This window comes from Sturnira hondurensis, unplaced genomic scaffold, assembly GCF_014824575.4.
Source record: "Sturnira hondurensis isolate 20B ecotype Veracruz unplaced genomic scaffold, ASM1482457v3 Scaffold0010128, whole genome shotgun sequence".
Taxonomy (NCBI): Eukaryota; Metazoa; Chordata; class Mammalia; order Chiroptera; family Phyllostomidae; genus Sturnira; species Sturnira hondurensis.
Genome location: NW_028082759.1, coordinates 3,957,565 through 3,980,517, shown reverse-complemented (window position 1 = coordinate 3,980,517; position 22,953 = coordinate 3,957,565). Strand labels below are relative to the sequence as shown.

General features: G+C 42.4%; 1 protein-coding gene across 8 annotated transcripts in view; it reads right to left on the bottom strand.

The window, feature by feature from the left end:
• Window positions 1-420: 420 nt before the first annotated feature.
• The window catches only part of FNIP2 (folliculin interacting protein 2), a 118,084-nt gene continuing 95,551 nt past the window's right edge, over window positions 421-22,953 (bottom strand). For 6 of the 8 annotated variants that reach the window (XM_037058297.1, XM_037058299.1, XM_037058294.1 and 3 more), the window contains 4 exons: window positions 22,275-22,431; window positions 6,095-6,295; window positions 3,497-3,612; window positions 421-1,531 (listed from right to left, as the gene is read on the bottom strand). In XM_037058297.1, the coding sequence (XP_036914192.1) occupies window positions 1,453-1,531; window positions 3,497-3,612; window positions 6,095-6,295; window positions 22,275-22,431 (553 nt within the window). In that variant the 3' untranslated portion in view covers window positions 421-1,452. Of the gene's footprint in view, window positions 1,532-3,496; window positions 3,613-6,094; window positions 6,296-21,791; window positions 21,967-22,274; window positions 22,432-22,953 lie in introns of those variants that run through there. The other 2 variants (XR_005068254.1, XM_037058300.1) reach the window with 2 other exon arrangements.

Below are 22,953 nucleotides of genomic sequence, written 5' to 3'. Positions count from 1 at the left end.
CATGGAAAGGACGGAAATTAATTTATAAAACAGTGAAAGAAAACTGGAGCCTGGTTATAATTAGCTGTACTCAGATCATCAAGATGCTAACAACGTTCTGCTTTACTAGATTAGCTCCTGTCATTAATAATAGATTTTTTTAGTCTTTTTCTTTATCCTGGATGCCAGTACATCATCTGACAATCATAGTTCAGGGTCAGTAAACTAAGTTTCCTTTATATTAACAGAAAATTAAGTTTGTTTTTTTTAAAAAAGTGAACTATGTTAACAAATAATTCCTCATTTTGGCAGGTTTGATACTACGGGTAAGTTCATTTCCGGAACAGTGTTTTGAAAACTATGTAGGAGTTAGAAGGCACAGAGATGGTAATGTAAAAATTTAGACCAGGTATCAATTGTTTATAAGTGTTCAAAGTAGGAGTTAGAAGGCACAGAGATGGTAATGTAAAAATTTAGACCAGGTATCAATTGTTTATAAGTGTTCAAACTAATTACTCTCATCAGTCATCCTGAACTGTTGCAGGTTTCATTTCCCACCAGGACAGCTGTGCCTTTTAAAATACAAATAGTCACTTATATTAACTATTACAGGAAGAAAGTGGCTTTGGCTGGAAGAATTTAGCAACAAATATGTTTGCATTTATAGAAATAACTTTGGTAAATGGCCTCTCTTAAAGAGGCTACTGAAAGCTCTAAAGCACAAGGTTAAACCTATGGTACCAGACGGTCCCCTTTGCTGCTGCTAACTCCATCTTGATGGGATTAGGACGCTACATCGACTCCTGGGTTTATTGCACCAACAATCCACCTCTAACTACCTGTGGCTACACTTGAGACAAGGTAAACTCCAAGATGTGAAACGGTGGGTCCCTAAAGCACTCTTCCCAACAGTCACTTCTGCAGCCACCAGAGCTGAAGGCGGCACAACGTGGCTTTCTTCACTTCACCTTTTGTAAAAAGCAAACTTTGCCCTGGAATCTGAAATCCTTTTTCCGACTGTCTTCTTAGAACAACAAAATAATGCTTTCTCCAGTGTGGAGAGCTCACGCTTAAGCTCTGAAATATTTCCTCCTGGAATGGTGTGTACACTGTTCGCCTCTTGCTCCAAAGTCACTTGTCATTCGGTCCGAACACACAAGGCAATCTGTACCGACGGCTTAGTGTTTAGTGTAGTGCTATGCTTCCTCCTATCAGAAAGGTCACTCTGCTGATTTGTGGGCAACAAAAGGCCTCCAGTGTTCATGAAACACACACACACGCCATTATGTCAAGTAAACCGAAGTTCCAATGAAGCATCCACTTGACGCAACAAAACAAAACAACACAAAGAGGTGGAATGACTATTTGTTTGCTCTTCTTATGCTTTCGATGTCACAAGAGTTTATTCCTTTCTCCTTCAGTTGAGAATCTGTTTTTTGTTTCTTCCAAGGAAGAACTGTCCTGAGCTTTAGCTTATAAGAGGATCTGAGCGACATAAGGAGAATGAGTACTGGCAATAGCTGTCAACAGAGGCAGGTCGTTTGATTCAATCCTGGACATTGAAAAAGAAAAGATGATTACTTTAAAGTAGCATAATTTTGCAGTTAAGTATTATTGCTGGGTACCAAGTTTGCTAGATCATTGCTTAAAACCAGAGAAAAAGCAAAAGAGGCAGAAAGGTGATAAACCTGCCCATCTGATGTGAGCTCCAACGGACCAGCCCAGAGGACAGGGACGAGGCAGGTGTGCTGGGGGCACACGTATGGACACAGAGAGGTCCTCCCATGGCTGGGGCCTCCAGTTTAAATTCATAACTTGTCTGTGTGCCCTGAGCAACCTCACTATGTTGTACATCCATGTTTTCTCCACTATCTCCTTATTCCTCCAGCCGACATCCTGCATTCACACTGATCCTGCACCTAACTTACAAGCACTCTTTGGAAATTAATGAAGGTGGTAATTTCTCCCAAAACCTTGGGGGCTTGTTCAATAGGCTATACAGCATAGATTCTCACTAAGCATTTGAGTGGCAACATTCTGAGAGTGAAGTAACACCAGCAGATAGTGGATCAAGAGACACCACATGTCAGATGGACACAACTGTGGCCACCTTTCTTAAAGCAGAGGCAGGTACAGCACTGTCACAGACTACGTGCTGACAAATGTCCTGAAAAAATTAAGGACTGCTTCTGTCTGTGAAATATGTTCTCATCTTTGCCTTGAATTTCACAAAAAATAAAAAAAAGAAATGTAAAAAGGTAGCTGGCATTACCTCATGGAGTTTTTATATGCTTTCTCCAGTAATGCTCCCTAGAGATGTGATTTTAGGTGGACAAGAGGCTCTCTGGCACCGTTGGTGCTGCTGGTCCTGACCATGGGAAGGAGGGGCTGGAGAAAGGCCGGGTATGATTCCCACTAAGAATGGACTAAGAGGTCCCAGAGCTAAGAAGTGCACATAAATCCTACGATAATAGTGTGGATTAATAGTGTGGATGGTGGATATGTGTCGGAGTCAGGGACCAGGTAAGAGTCCTAGAAATAGAAGGCACCCATCTGGCAATGGGAAACCTCATGCACCAAGATGCAAGTATGAGGCTGGTAAACCAAAACTAAGAACAAAACACAACAAAGAGACACTCCGTAAGTTAACTGCAAAAACAAGTGCCTCAAAAGGGGAAAATATTTTGAAAATGAAACACGTAAGTTAATTCTATAAGAGGAAATGCTAGAAGCCAAACCACATAGTAAGTCCTATCCTGGGTGTGAAAGTCGAAGAGTCTGACAAGAATGCAAAGGTCTGGGTCTTGATACTTTGATGAGCAGACTTAATAGGAAATTTAAAAATAGACAATACATGTGTAATATTTTCTTGCCCCAACTGGGGGAATCATCATCAGAGTAGGGGGACGAGTCCCCACAACCATGATCCTTTATTAGTGTGCTGAAGTATTTAGCAGAGTGAAACAAAGCCAGGATTTCTTCTCTAGAGAAGTCATGGCAAAGACCCTCAGGAAGCCGCACCACACCATTAGTAGCACAAGCACGTCTCCTCTTCCGGGCTCATCATCAAAGGGAGGGAAGTGCCGTCACCCAGGGACCATGCAAGCCAGCCCCGAAAGCCCCCAACGCCCTTCCTGCCTCCCCACCCCGACGCAGAAGGGGAGCACAGGCTGCCGCTGCATGTCTGATAGCCCGGGCCTTCGCCATCTTACTGAAATGACTAGCAACGGGCACACAGAGTGAAGCTGAATGCTTCACTCCCAAACATAAAATAACACAGGTAGACCAACATACCACTAGCTTAAAGTCCCGTGCTTGTTTCCGGGCATGATATTCCGGTATCAGACACAAAGAACACGCTGTCCCCTGGGGAGCAGCAGAGGCACACACCTGATGGTCCCCGAGCACTTTGATGGCGCACTGGGGCCAGCAAGTTTTAGGTGGCACAAGCCAAATGGGTACAGTGCTAGGGACAACCCCATCACAGGGAGAAATGACGACACATCGTAGAACTCACCCCAGTACAACACCTAATTCTTTCACATGGACTCGTGTGTGTCCACGAAGATATTCAGACAGCATCTTACTTTTAAGGTACATCTCCTGTAGTCTGTCTTCAAGATGCATGATGCACTGTGAAGCCAATGACATTCATAGTGAGGGCAGGAACACGCCTCTGCCAGTGTTCGAGGAGCTGGAGTTCTCTCAATGCACTTCCAAGTTCACAATTATAATCAAATACACTTAAAAATACACTTAAAAATTATGAGCCATCTCAAACCCTATCGCTAGTGTAAGAACAGGGTTTTGTAGACAACGTTTATCTTTCCCAATGACTATTAAGATTTTCATATATATCTTCCAGTCTTTTCAAAAAAGCATTTGTTTTTTATATAGCTGAAATCATTCTATAAGTGCAATTATTTCCTGCTTCTAAAAAACTTTATAACAATCCTTCCCTCATGTTAGTAAAAATTCTTTATCAATGTAATTTTATGGCTAAATAATTTTCCAGACTGTGACTTACCATTATTTTATTAACAACATAGCAATTCACATTTTTGTTATTATATATAATTCTGTAAAGAATATCTCTGTTGATGGTTTTTTTCCCTACATATCAGATTATTTTGGCACAACACATTCCCAGAAGTAGAATGACTGGAACAAGGACATTTTGAAGTTCTTTCTCTCTCTCTCAGGACTGTATTTTAACTAGGTCTTTAGTTACAATAAATAAAGGACAATTACTTTCAGGGCACCTCTACCCTTGGAATCGTGTCCAACTTCATCTTTTAGAGAACAGTCGCCATCTGTGCCTTTCACCAGCGGCAAAGGCTTTTGTGTTTGGCAGGCAGAGCTGTCCAAGCATCTTCCGTAAGACACCTGACGGCTCTGGCAAGGGTAACGCTATCATACATCATTTTCTTCTAGACCATGACGCCTGCTATTTTCAAGGTAAAAAAGATTAACAGATGCATTTGAGAATGCTGATCTTGACCATCTGGGCTGATCAGTGACTTGGAAAAATTATCCATTAGAAAAGTAATCTTTTCAGTTTTTCATTGGCTTAAAATTTCAAATGCCTGGCGTTGGGTGGATGAAACACAACTGGTAAGTGACTAAGTGTGATAATCCCAGCAAGGAGGAGTTCAGCAATCCTGGTGAAAAGGTTCCCCCAAATAAACAGAGTTTAGCTGTGAAAGGGTCTTTCTCCTGTTAAGTTTCAGTTCCTTGTGGTGTAAATATAAACTTTTTAATAAGAGTGTTATAAAATAATAAAAAGAACATTCACATTACACTGACTCCTTTGTTTTAAGTTAGTTTATTTGCAGCCTTTTCACAGTCTCTGTGGAAAACGTATGTTGCAATGTCAAAGAGAATGTTGGCCTAAATGGAATGTACACTATTCTTGAAATCAAAGTGCTGAGAATTGTTTTTAAAAAGGCTTGCTTATTTAATAGAACTGTGAGTTCTTCTTTCTCCTTTCTGGTATCTTAATCCTGAGATGAATTTCTTTGATTTTTAACTTCTGAAACTTTAAATAGCTACTATCTCCCTTCATAATGAAAGCTCTAATAGGCATTTAATCACGTTTCATTCAAATGATTTTTTCGAAGAATTTTTAAACTGCAGATGAAATTTCCTCTGATCTTAGTTTCACAAGGTTAAGTCATTCATATTATGAAGAGGTTCAACATATTTCTATCCAAATGAAGTAAAAAAGAATTAGCAATAGTAATTTATTGCTTGGAAAACTAAGATGTCAGAAGTAGTAAGAGTTATAAATTAGAGAATAAAATATAAAAGTTTGGTGAATACTTATAACAGTAAAAAACTAAAAACTCTAATATATCTTCCTTCTCTTACAGAAAAGGAGATGTCCACCTCAAAATCGGAATGCTCTAACTTGCTACTAGAAAGAAAATCTGCCTTCAAATGTAGAAGAGAAGTTAGGTCGTGGGAACCCGTAGGTTCTTCTCATTTTACTCCGGAGAGAGATGTCGTGCAGGAGTAAGCTTCTGTTTAAAGCCCAAGTAAAGGTTTCAGTGAAAAGGCGTCGTCAGTTTTTACAACCATTAATATTTACTGATGAAACTACTATTAATCATACGAATAATAGCTGCTTTCCTCAGTGTCTCTAACACCAACACCATCCTGAGAGCTTTACGTAAATTATCTGATTTTCGTAATGAGCTAGGGCCTATTATTTCCCCAGCTACACAGATAATTAAGACTTGGTCTGACTTTAGGCTACTGGACTTGAATGCCCAGGCCGTGGTCAGTACTGTATACTGGCTGTTTAAACTCTGCTTCGAAAAGCAATCCCTTAGCCCTAATTTTCAGAGGATTCTCATAACACGCTTGTTGAGCAGGTATTATCTTCATCTTCCAAATGAGAACGCTGAGGTTCAGAGACACCTGGGCTTATCCATCATCACACAACCAATTGGCTAAGCTAGACTTTAACCCAGTTATGTTCACCAGTCTCCTTGTCATCCCACACTGCCACTATTTAGACGACAGAGAGATGTATCTCAGAGCACCTTCTTCAAAGTATAGTTAAAGTGTTTTTTAACTCTATTTCTTTGCTGACAAGAGAACAAATACTTACAAAATCAGCAGGGAGGTGAAGCTTGTAAAGCTGTAAAATGGACTGAAGTAAACTAGACACCTGACTAGAGACCAAGACATCCTGGCCTAGCTTCGTGCTGTCCATCACTTTCCTCTGGCTTGTGGCCACCTGGACACTCCACTTATCCGTGTCTGCGATGACACAGACGGCTTCAGCTATCGGCTCATCAAGCACTGGGTGCTGCAAGAGAAACACATTGGGTTAAGTTTTCGCAACACTCCATAAATTGTCCAGAATGTTTTTGCTGAGCATTAGACTCACAGTTCAGAAGTTGATGGTAAGAGCTACAGAAATTTAGAGCTCTGCAGGGACTAAGATAGGCGTGTCATTAAACCATTTAAAAATTAATTTGATAAAAATTGCATTTAATCAATTTTCTTATACCCAGGAGGTACACTATAAATGTTGGTAAAAGTTCATAGATAAGTAAAAAGATTCATGCCCTCTCTGTATTCCAGGATATTAACATTTATTTCCTTTTGAAAAACTACACTCCTTTTGAGACGGAGAATACAGAGGAAGGTGTCAGATTCTATTGCCATTTCTGCAATAAGGTTTGGCAGGGTAAATTAATATTCCCTTAAAGGTACAGCTTTAGTCACTAAGCAATGTTTACTTACCAACTATGTGCTCCGTGCATAAATCAACTCTGACAACCAACCAAAATCAAGTTGGGGTATGAGTTTACTCATCTAGAAAGTCCAAAAGGAAAAAGTATGGCTACTGATGAACATACCTGACACACAAAACCCTCCCTCACTGGGCGGTGAGGGGCAGAGCAGGTTAACTGTGGCAGGTTAACTAAACCGTGCCACAAGGCCAATGGGAAACACTGAGTCAGTCAAGGAAGAGGGCCTCACGGAAAGATAAATTGCTCAGAATTGATCAACATATAACTAACTGCTCCATCACCAACACCTCTGACATACATGTATCCACATGGGTACAAATCAACATTACAACAGGCCTGTCCTTCTAGGGCTCAAACTAAGAGAGAGAAAGAAGGGGTGGGGTAAGGTGGGCATACAGAGGGCCTGAAAGAGACACACCTCATGGCCCATGCACATGAACACACGCTTCTAACTCTCATTTACCAAAGGAAAACTAGTCCTGGCCTCCTCCTGCCATTCAATCCCTTCCACTGCCCTGTGGTGGCCCCCTGCTGCTTTTGGCTACTTAGCATAACCTTTAATAAATGCATCCTAATTTCCTTTTGGAGAATGACCTTTCTTGGGTAAGACCTGGAGTACCCCACTCTCCCTCCATCAAGGTGCGGTGGTAACAGGAGCCAAGTGGGGCCAGTTAGATGCACCTTCCCCACGGTTTCCCGTGATCAGGGACACAGGAGGCCGGGAAGGCTGGCCTCACCTTTTCCTGCCCAGACAGCAACTACTACAAATACCCTGGGGAGGTCTTAGTTCCTGGACTTTCAGATTCGTCTTGTTTCCTGTCTCTTCCCAGACTAGTCCTTTGGCCTTCTTATCAATTCCCTAATATCTTTCCATCGCAGTTCCTTCTGCTTAAGTTAATGAGTTGGTTTCTGCTGCTAATAACAAAAAACCCAAGCAGATACACAACCCTGCCTCGGACAGTGATTACCTGTGATTTTTAAGCTTAACACTAGTAGTGGGAAGACTGCAAATAGAAACCCAAGATGTGTGCTGTCACCCTGTAATTTTAACAGCTGATCTGGCTCCCTAGTTGGGCTTTTCCATTAAAAGGGGAGTCTGCCCAGCTTTTTGGCACTTCTTCACAACTGGGAAGGATGATTGGTGGGCTGGGTGGAAACTCTGCTGGAGCCAAGCCTTTCTCCTAGACTATCTTCGTGAGGGAAACGTTCAGGGTTACGATATTTTCTTACTGGAAGAACAACCAATCGGGCAAGGTTCAATGGTCCAGCATGTATTTAAGCATGAGTTGACTCTATGAGTTAAGTCAAATAATCTTACACATGAGACAATTTGACAAGGCAGACTCTTGAATTAACGAGGCCATTTCCCAAGGATGGTTCTCATGTTCTAGACTTGTTATGCAAACAGTACAAAGGTTTCCTCACATACATGACAACGCTGTATTTCCACTCTCACCCAAAGGTTTTTGTGGCCCCTCCCCCCTCCCTTCACACAAACACACACATACATTCTCCAAAACAGAAAGGGCCTTAGTGACCTCCCTTTACAAATTCCTGAAAGTTCTTGCCCAATCAATGTGTCATTAATTCATAGCAAGATGACCTACCATTAACGTACCTAGTCTTTAAGAACACAGAAAACAGAAGCATGGAAATTGAAAAGATTTGTATTTTGAGCTCAATCCCCTTTAATGTTTTGCACTTATCAGAAACTCACTGTGTGCTGTTTCTGATCTATACTATACTAACAGATCTGTACTACGGACCTTTCCTTCAACACACATATTCCAAGAATATATATAATCATTGCTGACCATATGCCAAAATTTATATAATGAGTTGAATGTATGCCACTCACCTTTCACCTAGATTTCAATCACCTGCCTCTGTCAACGTGTGATAATTAGTTTGGCCCAGGCCAGGCCTATTAGTTGCTCCTTCCCGACTCTTTCCTGTGAGCAAGGGGACAGGAGACTGAGAGTGTCTGGTGTAAAACCTAGTTTTCTTTATGGATTGATTATTTGCAGCAAACGTTTGGGCCTAGATTCTAATTCAAATCGTTTCCCTAAGTGATCCCCCACCACAGGGAAAGAAAGTGTGTGTCACTCTAAAGAAAGCATATAGACGATACCTTAGAGAACACCACCACCACCACCACCAACACAAAGAGCTTCGTGTTAAGCACCAAACTGCCAGAACAGGAGCAACAAAGCTCCTTGGGGAAGAGATGGATGGAAGAATCTCCAAGCATGACTTACTTCAGAAGGTTGTAGATTTATACACAGTAACGAAAGGAGACAGAAACTGTCTGTTATTTTAAAAGGAGGAACTAAATGGGGGAGTGTCAAAAAAATCAAATGCAAAAAATGGGCACAAGTCAATTTTAATCACCGGAGTGAAGAGGCAGAATCTGAAGTGGAACCCCAAGGAAAGAAGAAAGACAAATGGACCCAAGGGTTGGGACAAATGGTATTCTTAGCCCCCGTCACAAAACCTGAAATTGGAAAAATGTTACTGAATTAATATAAAACAGGTTAAGCACAAGCACATGATGGGATTGACGAGCATCCTACACTCCCTAACACAATAATGTACGGCTGACTTTTTTTGGTGTATCCTCTTCCAATTTTTGAAATACATTTTATTGATTATGCTATTACACTTGTCCCAATTTTACCCCTTTGCTCCCATCCACCTGGTACCCCCATTCCCTCCAGCAATCCCCCCTTAGTGTATGTCCATGGGTTGTGCATTGTAAGTTATTTGGCTTCTCTTTTCCTATACTATTCTTAACCTCCCTGTCTCTTTCATGCTTACCATTTATGCTTCTTACTCCCTGTATCTTTTCCCTCATTCTCTCCCTACCCCTCCCAACAATAACCCTCCAAACAATCTCAATAGCTATAATTCCATTTCTCCTCTGCTTGTTTGCTTAGTTTGTTTTTTAGATTCAGTTGTTGATAATTGTGAATTTATTGGCATTTTAATGTGCATAGTTTTGATCATCTTTTTTCTTAAATAAGTCCCTTTAATATTTCATATAATACTGGCTTGGTGATGATGAACTCCTTTAGCTTTACCTGGTCTGGGCAGCACTTTATCTGTACTTTGATTCTAATGGATAGCTTTTCTGGATAGAGTAATATAGGTTGTAGGTCCTTGCTTTTTTCATCACTTTGAATACTTCTTGCCAGTCCCTCCTTGTCTGCAAAGTTTCTTTTGAGAAATCAGCTGACAGTCTTGTGGCCTTTGTAGGTAACTCTGCTTCTCTCTAGATGCTTTTAAGATTCTCACTTCTCTTTAACTTTTGGCATTTTAATTATGATGTGTCTGGTTGTGGTCCCCTTGGTGTCCATCTTGTTTGGGAATCTCTGTGCTTCCTGACTTGTATGTCTATTTCCTTCACCAAATTAGGGAAATTTTCTTTTATTATTTTCTCAAATAAGTTTTCAGTTTCTTGCTTTCTCTTCTCTTTCTGGTACTTCTGGTTTTGAATGCTGGTATGTGTGAAGTTGTCCCAGAGGCTCCTTAGCCTACCTTCATTTTGGGGGATTCTTTTTCCTTCTTGCTCTTCTGATTGAATGGTTTTTTCTTCCTTACATTCCAAATGATTCTCGGCTTCATCTACTCCAGTGCTGGTTCCCTGTAAATTTTTCTTTATTTCACTTAGTGTAACCTTCATTTCTGTCTGGGTCTTTTTTTTTATGCTGTTGAAGGACCCAGTGAGTTCCTTGAGCATCCTAATAACCAGTGTTTTGAACTCTGCATCTGATAGGTTGCTTATCTCCATTTTGTTTAGTTGTTTTTCTGGAGTTCTGTTCTTTCATTTGGGCCATATTCCTTTGTCTCCACATTTTGGCAGCCTCTCTGTTTGTTCCTGTGTATTAGGTAGAGCTGCTTTGATTCCTTGTCTTAGTAGCATGGCCTATTATAGAAAAGCACATTTGTGCCCTGGCTGGTGTAGCTCAGTGGACTGAGTGCAGGCCTGCGAACCACACGATCCCGGTTCAATTCCCAGTCAGGGCACATGCCTGGGTTGCAGGCCAGTTCCCAGCAGGGGACTCATGAGAAGTAACCATACATTGATATTTCTCTCCTTCTCTCCTTCCCTTCCTCTCTAAATAAAATCTTAAAAAAAAAAAAAAAAAGAAAAGCACATTTGTAAATTGGATGGGAAGGAGCCTTAGATTATCTAAGATAATCTAAATCTCAGCTATGGTGTCATGGCTCTGTGGCTTTGTGTAAGGGAGGGCTCAGAAAGGGGACAGGTGCTACTGCCTGGCCTCTGCAGTTTTGTCTGGGAGGAAGCTGTCCCCCAGCACTGGCCCTGATGCCAGACGCTTCACTTCCTCCCTGTGTGCCACTGGTGCCCTACAAGCTGCTGCCTCGGTGCTGGAGCCCAGAGGGAGTGAGTCTCTGTGAGTCTTAAGCCCGTTATGGGCCTTTTAAGAGGAAACGCCTGAGAATCTTGCAGTTTCTTCCACCACTACAACACCCACTGGTTTTCACAGCCAGAAGTCATGGGGACTTATCCTCCTGACATTGGAACCCTAGGCTGGGTGGACTTGTGTGGCGCTGGGACCCCTCACTTCCAAGTTATCCCTCCTGACTTCTGTCTGCCACACATGGGTGTGGGGCTGCCTGTTCTGCACTTCCTCCCCTCCTACCCATCTGGATAACAGGACTTCTTTAATTGTTCAGTTGTTGGACTTCCATACAGCTCAATTTTCTGATAATTCTGGGTGGTAGTTGTTTTGGAGTTTAGTTGTAATTTTTGCTGTGGTTGTGTGAGGAGGTGAGCTATGTTTACCTGTGCCTCCTTCTTGACTGGAAGTTCCTGGGTGTCTTTGATGTTTGCAGGGTCCAGGAAAGAAAAGAACGAGCTAAATATCTTTAGGAGAGTACCTTAAAAATATTCAAAGAATTATGCATTTTCAGGCTACTAAATAACAACACACAAATTCCTGAATACAGCCACAGGCCAACCCAACTGTTTCCATATAACTACATCATTCAGTAGCTACTGAGTACTTACTAAAAAATAAACACTCTTTAAAGGCAGACAGAAATAGAGGGAAATGTAAATAGTCAAGAAAAGAGAAACGAATGGTGGAGAGAGATAGAAACATCATCAGCAGCTATTTTAATTGCATTAAGGGGAACCAGGAGGACTGGCTGCCCATAGCTAACCTGGTCTAAACTTTCACTGGGTCATAGAGTTACAGCTTGAATTCCAGTGATTTTGAAAATTTCTGACATACCTTTCCAAAGGACACACAGCCCCACTACAGAGCTTATTAGTCGATCTCTAAGCTTTTAAGAGTAGGGATTTTCAACCTTTTTCATCTCATGACACATAAAGTAATTACTAAAATTCTGTGGCATGCCAAAAAATATATTTTTTACCAATCTGACAAAAAAATAGGTGTAATTTTGATTCATTCACAGTAGACAGCTATTGTTGTGTTAGCTGGTATCATTTTTTCAATGTGACAATCTAAGAGAAAAAGAGGTCAGTATCCCTGACTAAACAGTCAGGTACTGCATATTTTAAAAATTCTTGCGGCACACTGGTTAAAAAATCACTGTTTTAAAATTTTAAGAACTCCAAGATCCAAAAGCCCATATTTGGATTTATCACAGAAACACACACCCACACACACCCTACGCCCTGGTATTCAAATGAAAATTCCTCTTAGGAAGGCTCTACTTGTAAGGCATACAGAGAACCACAATAAACAAAGAAACACTAAATTGTATGTAGCATACTTTTTATACTTTTTCTTATTAGCCACATCTTAATTTGTAGAAGCAATTACTAATGAGATCTGTTAACACCACTTTTTTAGTTCACAATTTTGTCACATTCACGTGCACACCAGGGCACAAAGACATACATACTTCTCATCAGCAATAACACACATGGAGCCGTACTTTTAAGAAATTAAATACATTAGGAAGTGCTATAAAACATAAGATGGTATGATTCCAACATCTGTTAAATGCCTGACTCAACCACCTGCTATTCTTAAGGCTTAGAGTTTGGGCAAGGGGACTAGGAAAAAAGAAAACGGCAGGTAAGGCCTGGCTGCATCCCACCATGGACACATGAACCAAAGGAGTCTGGCCTCCCGTGGATCTTAAGAAAAAGGAGACACAATATAAATAACTATCAGCTTGGCAAGTAGGATTACTTTAATATTAAACACCTGCCCCCCCTTTCTAAATAAAAGAGGGCCTTGTTACTTTGATTAAGTATCATCAGAAGAACAAAAAAACCCAGGCCATTTATTTACCCTTTTAAAAGTTCTCTTTCCAACCATTATTGTCTCACATTATACAGGACCTCTGACTGTTGAGTTCTGAATAAAAATCTAAAGAAAAATATTAATATTAAGAAGTCATTTCCACTTAAAATGCTTGTTTAGTTGAAAACTCTATAAACCTTATAGACACATACATCAATTTTCCTTTTTTCTCTCAAGCTGAAGAGAATCAATTTTAAAGTAAGTTTCTTGCCCCCAGAGTTTGTTCAATGCTCACATCAGAATGAGTCTGTAGAACGTGTCTACTTCCTCCACAGTCTGAAACTTCCAAAAGTGCCGCCATATCACCGCCCTCCCAAGTGTCCACAGCGCACCGACACCTGTCCCTCACCCAGGCAGTGCCTCAGAGCCACCAGCCGCAACGGCCCCTAATGCCTCCTGTCTCCTCTTCCAGACCACTGCCAGCGGCCCCCACCTCCCTCAGGAGAACACCGGAGATCAATAATAAAGATCTCCAGTATTGGCGACTGTTGGGGTGGACGGCCAATCTCCATCGGGGAGATGAAGCAGGGACAACACGGCATCATCGTTTGTGCCTTGCTCTACTCGAACAGGGTTAGAAACAGCCATTTATTTAGCTCTACCTTGCTAATATCTAATTTTTCCAAACGACTTACCTGTCAAGATTGCTCGAGATAAATTAACAAACGAAACGCTTTGTGCTGTAGATCTTTAAAGGCCTCTTAAGTATTCTTTGGCTCGTAGAATGAACAGAATAAGTCTGGTTAACAGAATAAGTCTGGCTAATCCATAGCCACAGAACATTTGTGGGTCTGTATCCTTGGGAGTATTAGATACCCAGCACATCCCAATTTTGAGGTTCTAGCTCAGACCTTGGAGTACACGAAATATGCTGCTTAGAGGGACACACACATGACTTCTGTTGATTTAAACTTCCGAGAAAAGACATGCCCACAAGGCTTGGGTAATTGGAAGATCTGTGGTTCTGACATTTCAACAAAAGGCAGTGGTAACAGAAGGCTCTAAGTCGGACAGGACTGGGCTTGCATGCTGTCAGTCTGGGCCTCGGTTTCTGCACCTGTGTGAGCTGACAGTACCTGGTGTAATGCACAGAGGCTCTCCAGGAGACAATGTGGCGGAACACATAGCACAGTGCCTAACACATATCAGGTATGTCTGATAAGCTTTCTCACACTTCCTCCTTTCTTTATTAATCCTTTCCACTAAATCTTCAAACTTCCTGAAATACCACATCACCATTCCCTTCACCAACTCAAAAAACCTACTCCAGCCCATACCTCCCAAACACTTCAGTTCAAGTGTTTCTCTGAGCATGCTCAAAGCTCTCTGCAGCCTGGGCCCACCTGCGCCCACACGCACTTACCTCCCAGGGCCTCGAGGAGAACCCTTCCCTGGGCAGGGAGGACTCTTGCCTCTGACCTCAGGCTGTGCCCAGAACGTCTCCCGGGCTACCTTCTAAATTCTACTCCTTCAAGGACCCAGCTTGGGTCCTCTCTCCACCCCACCAGCCGCCCCCTACATTCACTGCTCTTTCTTTGATTTCTGAAAGTACTTAGTGTCTACATTTTGGTATTTAATCACACTGCTTTAACTTGTTCTTGATTTCACATCTGTCTACTCAGTGATTTCATTAGTAACTAAAGGAGAGAAGTCACATTTTGTTTTTCTTTAGCCTCTGAATAGAGCCTAACAAATTGCTAGGCGTGTGCTAAATGTGTGATAAGTGCTGGTTCCACGGAAAAATTCTCTACTCAGATTTATTTTTCAATTCAATCCAGTTCTACCAGGTTATCCACACAATTATTAATGTATTTATTTTCCACATACCACATTTAAATGACTAACATTTCACACGATCACCTATTTTTAACCTAAGGGTCAGAAAGTACCATTCTCACACAAATGCTTCCTATAACCACTTATGAATCCACAATACTCTCCTACTGTGGGATGGCTGGGACACTGTCCTGCTCTGCACACAGGAACACAGAGGGCCAAACCCAAGTGCTTATTAAGTATCTCGGCACATCAGAAAGCATGTAGGAACTCATTCAAGAGTTTTCGACTTTTAGCTGGATGAGTCTGCCAAGCCCCCTACTTTGAATCCTAAAGCCTTGTCATGGTGGGAATCCCTCGGAAGATCAGAGCACAAGAAGTGAGAATAATGGTCTCCATGTCAATAGGGAAAACACAGCTGAATCTACGATGACTTTGCCAAGAAACGTCCCCCTCTTTCGGGTGCCGGCATTGCTCAATAACATACTCTAAACTAACCCTTTACTAATCCCCAGAGGTGTCCAGCGCACAGGTGTATTACAGACCACAGGTGTGCAGACAGGCTTCAGAGGAGTGAGTAACTACCTCTACTCACACCAGTTACAACAGTGCAGAGGGACCAGCCACCGGACAGCCTCTTTCAAACACCAACTGCGCGGGTGATTTAGGATTCAGTTCACTGGACATACCTCCCTTTATCATCTGTTTTTCTCTGAAATATTCTGGATTAAAAAAAATAAGATTCTTTGGTGTCATTTGAGTATCAATTTGTTAATCTTTGTATGCAAGGTAATGCTGGTTAAGTTTAACATCTCATTCTAGCCTACATCTCTCTTACTTACTTTTCTATATTTGTTGTGCATTTTTTCTTGTTTTAGTCCCATTCAAAGATATGATCTCATGTGTGGCCTCCACCTTACAAACTGTAATATCTGCCCTGGCTACATTTCATCTGCTCTGCTCTTTAACCCATCCCTTGAGATTTACTTGCAATCACCACGTTTTTCAATTTTAGAAGTTCTTTTTAGTTCTTTTACAAATCAAAGATCATTTATCAATTCCTTCTCTTATTTATGTGTTCCAATTCCTTTTTTTATGTTCCAATTCCTTCTTTTTATCACTGTACCTATTTTAAACATAGTTACTGAGCAGTTCTTTCAGACTGCTCTGGGAGGGTTAACTCTCCCGGTTGTACTTGCTCATTCTCCCTTACCACAGTTTCTTCGTATGTGGTCTGCAACTTCTGAACAGGAGCCCAACTTATTGGGAGTTCTTTGTTTCGTTTTATGTGCTATCTGTATTTCTTGGAAACAGGTTTAGTGTCAGTCGCTAAAGGCTTAAGAGTTGCAACAAAGTGGAGAAAAAATTCAATCATTTTGGACTGCAGCACATCGCTGAGGGATCCTGGTACACACATCGGGTCTGGGGACTCTGGGAGGCCCAGAGACATCATGAAGATACAGGGACCAAGGACAGGGGAAGAGAGTCCAGGGAGGTGGCCTGGGGAGGGCACGTACAGAAAGGAAGCTTCTGACCTTGGCTGTGGTCACCAGGCTCACTGAACTGACACTCAAGTTCAGCCTGTGGCCTTGCAGGCACAAGTGGGCCACCTTGGGAACGGCTTAACTGTCAGCTGGTCACGTGCTGAGGAAAGAAACGGCTTAGAGTCGGGAAGGTGCTCACCTGTTTGCTCACGGGCAAACAGGTCCTGAGACTCTAGGGGGATGTGCACGACTTCAAAATAAAATGTGCAAAGGCTGGTGGCTTTTTTTTTTTTTTAAAGAATGGCACAAATGTCCAAATATTTTGTATACAGTGCAAAAAATCTGAGAAAACGTCAGGATTAGCAATGTGTCTAATATTTACAAAATGCAAGAGAAATGAAGCCCAAAAGGCCTATAATAAAGCTTTTATTATCCTTTAGGTAAAGAAAATGAACACAAAAAACTACAGGCATCATGTCTAAATACATTATCCCTTTATTTTACTTCAGAAGAAACACTAATTGTTACAGCCTTATCTGTAGTAATAAGCACACATTCCACGGGAAATAGTCTCATCACTGTCTATGTGCCAGGCACCAGGTGAGGTGATGGGGATGTGAAAGCAACTAAGTCCCCTCCTCTGTTTTCCAGGAGCCTGCAGCCCCAGTGGGACACAGAACAAAGGTATCGTGCAATGTGCCTGAAGGTGAGGGTAGTTGAGTTCTACACTGGGGTGCCCAGGATGGTTTCAAAGAGGCGACGTTTGACCTGGGTCTTCAAAAATAAATAGAAATTTGTTCAACAAGCACCTTAGGCAAAGGAAGTGAGAACACACAAATGGAAAGGTGGACCATATAGGATGGCAGACAGTGAGACCAGAGCACAGATGGAGATGTAGTAGGGGTGTGTGTGTGTGTGTGTGTGTGTGTGTGTAGGACATAAAAGGGACCATTCCAACCAAGCAGTTCATACTTTTACTTTCTAAAAAAAGGGAAACCACCAGAACAGAAGAGTAAATGATCACTATTCATGGGTTGGAAAGAGCCCTCTTGTGGCACTACACAAGATGTTTGGAAGGGAGAGAACTGGCCCAAGGATCACTAGTTGGGAAGGTCAGGGGAACTTAAATAAGATGGCAGTCACAATGAGAAAGGGACAGAATCACAAATTCAGGCTGGAGTTGGCCATCCTCGGAGATCATTATTTTTTTCAAATATTTTAAAATCACAATCCACAACAAGAAATACATTTTAACATCGTAACCCAGTGTGTACACTCCCATACACATTACATGTGTCCATGAATACATGTGTAGAAGTACATATAAGTATATACACATACACATACACACACTAACGCACATCCACTCCCCCAAACTTCACTAAACACTACAAGCCCGAGGCATTGTCATGCTCATTACCCAACACGGGGACAGGAAAGCAGCCAGAGGTGCCCTGGAACACCAGATCTGTCCTACAGGGACCTTTCCTTTGCAAGGAGGAATTTTGCAATCCACTATTCATTGATTTCAAGGCTGTTGTTGACCTGAGGTACTTAATGTTCTCTGTTACTAAAGTAATGATTTATCACTTGATGTGACTTGCTGTTCTTTTGTAATCTTCCTGGCTGATTACACTGAGCGGCTTAATTAGGTATTCATGAGCATATATCACAGCCAAGCTTTTAGCAAAGCACCTTATCTGTGCTACTGATTTCTGCATGATATTTCTGGAGTCAATCTGTTGCTACTCTTAAAATTAAATGAAAGAGGCTGCTGTATCCAACTGTTGTTTTGCTTTATAGATGATTCCGTTAAATGTCTGAATCCTGGAACATAGGTTTTTAAAAACATTAGAACATGATGGCAATGTTGGGGTGGATGACCCTACCCTGCAGAGCTAGAGTGCCTGGCCTGCTGCTTGCAACGTCCCAGGCAAAGCAAAATGTGGAAGCTTTTAGCACTGAACAGATGTGTGTATAGGTTCTATCCTGCCATCTCCACCCGGACTTTCCTGGGAAACCGGATTACAAAGACCTTCACATATATTATTTTAATAGCTGACATTTACTGGGCATTTAGCAATGTGCCAGGGACTGTGCTAAGCACTTGATCTGCATTATCTCAGAGTCTTCAAACGAGACCTATAAATGCTATTCATTTTATAGAACACAAAACTGATGCTTAGAAAATCAAAGAACCTTGCCCAGGGCTACAAAGACACAAAGGGTTGAGCTATGATTCAAGCTTAGGTTTGCCTGTCTTCAGAAGCCAAACTCCAAACCACTGAGTTGTATTTCATCTGTTGCTCTGAATACATTTTTCTGAGGCTTAGCAATGCCAATTGATTTACTTGACTCTCAGTGACTGAGTGGTAATACTGAGACTCGAACCTAAGCCATCGAAGTTAAGTCAGTGTTCCTCCACACCCTCCCACTGCCCCATCATTTCATAGCCCTGCCACGGCCATGGTCAGCAGGACTCACAGGCAGACAAACACAAAAGGAAGAAAAAAAAGCAAGAAAACGCTACTTAAGGTCACAGGTATAGTGTAAAGCTGCTCTCTCACACTCTCTCTCCCACTTTAGCATTTAAAGTCAGAAAGAACACAGAGGAAAGAATGCACATTTAGATGTAGCAGGGGAAAAATGAAACTAAATTTACTTTAGCCTAATCTAAGGCAGCTGTATAATCCCTATGATAGGAGGCAGGGAAACAGTGCAAATGACAGAAAAGAGGTAGTATGTGGATTAAACGAGAACATGTGTTTAAATGTTTAAAGACCACATCTTAACATGTGAAAGCCAGTAATAAAAATGGAAATATGTGAAAGAAAGTTAACATACTTCAGAACACACTGTCTTTCATAAGAAACTGGAGTAAAGAAACACACAAAGAGAAGTGTTTACTACTGAAGTTCTAGCATGCACTCCCTCCCTCATCGAGGGAAGAAACTCTACCAACTAATCTGCCGTAGTTATAAAAATGCACATTTATGTAAGATAGATTTTACAATCCAAGCATGCATATATCTGGAAAATAGATCAATGACTTAAATCAATGGCTTTTAAACACTTATTAAAAATCCTTCTCTAAAAAACAATTAGGAATAGCAAAACCCAATGAAGTCTAGTATGAACACTAAAAATTATTAACATCCAAAAACAGGTTTTTGAAAGCCATTTGTGATAAAGCAATTTATCCCAATCTTCTCTTCCTCAAAAGCTATTATTTCTGCTCTAATGCTGGGCATATACTTGTTCTTGAATCTTTGCTTCTTTCTCTGGCAATCTACTCAAGAATTTACATAATTACTATGCTTTGTGGAGCAGTAAATTCACAATAATGTTTTCTTAAAAAAAACTCTTAATTTATTTTTCAACAAATATTTGTAAATGGTATTTGAAAGTAAGGTTTAGAACACGCATTTTTTTTTTTTAAATTCAAACACTGCCACAGACCAGAGTTCTAGAGACAGTTTACATGGAACAGTACTTTAGAAGTAAAATTCAGCCTTGGCTGCTGTGGCTCAGTGGATTGAGTGCTAGCCTGTGAACCAGAAGGTTGCCGGTTTGGTTCCCAGTCAGGGCACATGCCTGGGTTGTGGGCTATGTCCCTGGTTCGGGACATGTGAGAGGCAACGAATTGATGTTTCTCTCACACATCTGATGTTTCTCATTCTTCCTCCCTTTCCCTCTCTCTAGAAATGAATAAACAAACAAACAAACAAAAAAGTAAAATTCATTATGATGAATGTGCCCAGTGACACTAGAAATCCAACTCATGCCAACTGGGTACATTCTAAATATATGAACCTTTAGAAGTTATTTTTATGAACCCTTTTCAATTTCCTATCAACACCATGCATGGCTGCACTTCTGATGTGCCCACAATTTGACACAATATAGGTTTATTATGCTTAATAACTTTTGATTACTCAGGGTGACTGCATAGTCTAAAGAAATGAGAAAGCTACAGTGTGAAAAAACTACTTCTAAAAGGAAGGAGAAACAATATAATATGAAAAATCTTTAATTAAGAATACAAATACAGGAAATGTTGTTTTGTTTTTTCAAACCTAAGAATTATAGAGCAGATGGTCACCATGAAAAGCCAGTACACAATAGTCAGAGCATTGTCAGCCTATAAAAAACATAAAAAATGTCACGAGTGCTTTGCAGATAGTTCAGGGAGAGTTATCAGTCAATGGACTACATTTCCACAGCAGTTTGCAAGCAAGTCTGGGGCATTCGGGCAACACCTCCCAGCTGGCAAGACCGAAGGCACTGAAGACAACCCTAGTAGTTCTCACACAATCTCCCGACACCCCTGTCCGAGGCAGAACGTGGGGCCTCATGGAAGAAAGGCACAATGAGCAACACCAACGTTCTCACAAATCAAATCTTCTGTTCTGCCAGGGGAACAGAAGAGAGAAATCCCACACGTTTTGCATACATGGATATAAACCCAAGCTGCTGACAGAAAAGGAAAGGAGGGCCTCTAACTCCCTGCCTTAATGCTACAGACGACTACAGACACACGTGGGTCTCCAGAGTCACTGAGGCTTCAGAGGTGGTTTAAGACAACCCAGAGAGTCAGCATCATACAATGAGGGCATTGTTCTTACTCTAAGGTCCCTGATGTATGGGTCTCTAAAACCATATACAAGTGTGCACTGTCCGTTAAAAGTATGCAAATAAAATCCAATGTTCCTTACAGACACAAAAGCAACTTCACAGCTTCATTCCATGAACGTCCCAGTGAGGTGTGGTTTCCACCACACAGCAGGGCGGGGCTGGGAACGCTGGGGGACTGCTGCGCCCACCAGGCTGGCCTTGCAGCTGCAGACCACCTCCCGTCCTCTCTTCTCCCTCCCCATCCAGGGCGGCTATGAGGACATCTGCTTCACTACTGAGCACTTCTTGCTATTTCACACAAACCTTCGGGTAATTTAGCCTGAGTCTGATGTATGTTTAGTCTTCGCAGAGGAGGTCCTCAAGGCCAAAGATAACATGCAGGGCCTCTGTTTCACCTCCCAGAAAATACTTGTTGGGTGTGAAGGCAGACAGTGAGCCAAATTCCAATTTTCTTAATGTAACGAGGACTTTCCCCATTGCACAAGATACAATATGTTTCCAATGCAAAACATCTATTTCTGCACATCTGTCCAATAGCAGCTCAATTACCAACAGGCCCATCAGACTAACGTGGGTCCCTCAAGGCTCAGACAGGGCCGGTCACGCTGCAGACAGCAGAGCAGAACTTAGTGGCAGCCACGCAGCAATTTCCCAGTCAGACTTGCTGATCTTTATACAGTCATCCTCATCTGCCCATCAGAGTAAACCCAATGACAAATCAGTTACAATAAATTACTTCGAGGAACTTATAAGGATCGGGTAAAAAGCAAACCATGTGTGACATCTCTTAGGTCCTGCCCGTGACGGCATATAATTGTCACCATCTGTGCCGTTTATTCTGTGTGCCGCGCCTATCCACCCCCCCCCCCCAGGTCAACTCTTTGCCCTTCTCTGTCCTCTGTGGGCCCTGGGAGGCTGGCCTCTGTGGACTACAGGACTGGGGCTGCAGTGGCTAGAACCTTGTGCTCTGGCTTTCAGCTGGGCCCGGCCACCAGGAGGCACCAGAAGAGCTCAGAGCTGGAGAAGAGAGAGGTCAAACATCAGCCCTCCCCCCTCCCCAGTGCTCCTGCCGCCTGGCAGCCCCCTCTGCATGTTCCAGCTCTGCTCTCGCTGCTCACTCCCCTACTCTTTTGGGCCCAGCTCAGCTGCTGCTAATCCCTGGGTGCTTCTCCAACCCTGGTTGGTCCCTGCAACACTGCCCAAGTCTCTGCAAACAATCCTTCACTGCACGCTCTTCAGTCTAGGACAGTCTACACGCCTGTGGCTGGCCAGGACCCTGGCTGACACACGGTCAGCAGCCGGGGCGCCAAGCTCGGATCACTTACGTGGACTGCGTGCACCAGGTCTGCTACCAGGCACTGCTTCAGTTTCTCATCGCTGCCGGCCCCATGGAGCACCAGATCAGGCATGTACGTGGGGCAGTAACCTGCCAGAAGGGAGCGGCCGAAGTTTCTTACGTTTGGGTTGCTGATGCTCTGAGACCTAAAACAGCATCGGTCTGTTAGAACACACGATTAAAAAGGACTCCCTTCTTGTGTTACAGTTGGAACAAAACCCCAGTGACACGGGTCAGACTCAGGGGGGCCACTTCACCAACCCTCCAGTAAGGGCATCACCGGTATGGAATGAGGGAGGGGACTGGGGGAGTAGAAGAAGATTGTTTTTTCCTAAAGGTAGCAGGAAGAAAACAGTACAGTGACGGCTGGTTACGAGTGTGTTCCTGCTTCTCGCCAGTTCCTGCGGAACTCCCGCCAGGCAGGCTGTGTCAAGGGAGTGAAGAAAGAGAAAGTCTGGCGAGGGGGGCTTGCCAAGTCTAGCTTCAGGAACCCGACACATCTGCACAGGGTGGCGCCCACAACAGGGCTGCAGAACAGAAGAAGTCTCTAATTAGTGCCTTCAGTCATCACAGGCCAAATCATCAGCCTGATGGAGTGTTAAGGGAGGAGTGGTGTTTCCCAGCCACTTCACGCTGCTCAGACCGCAGGAGAGAAGCTGCCCAGTGAG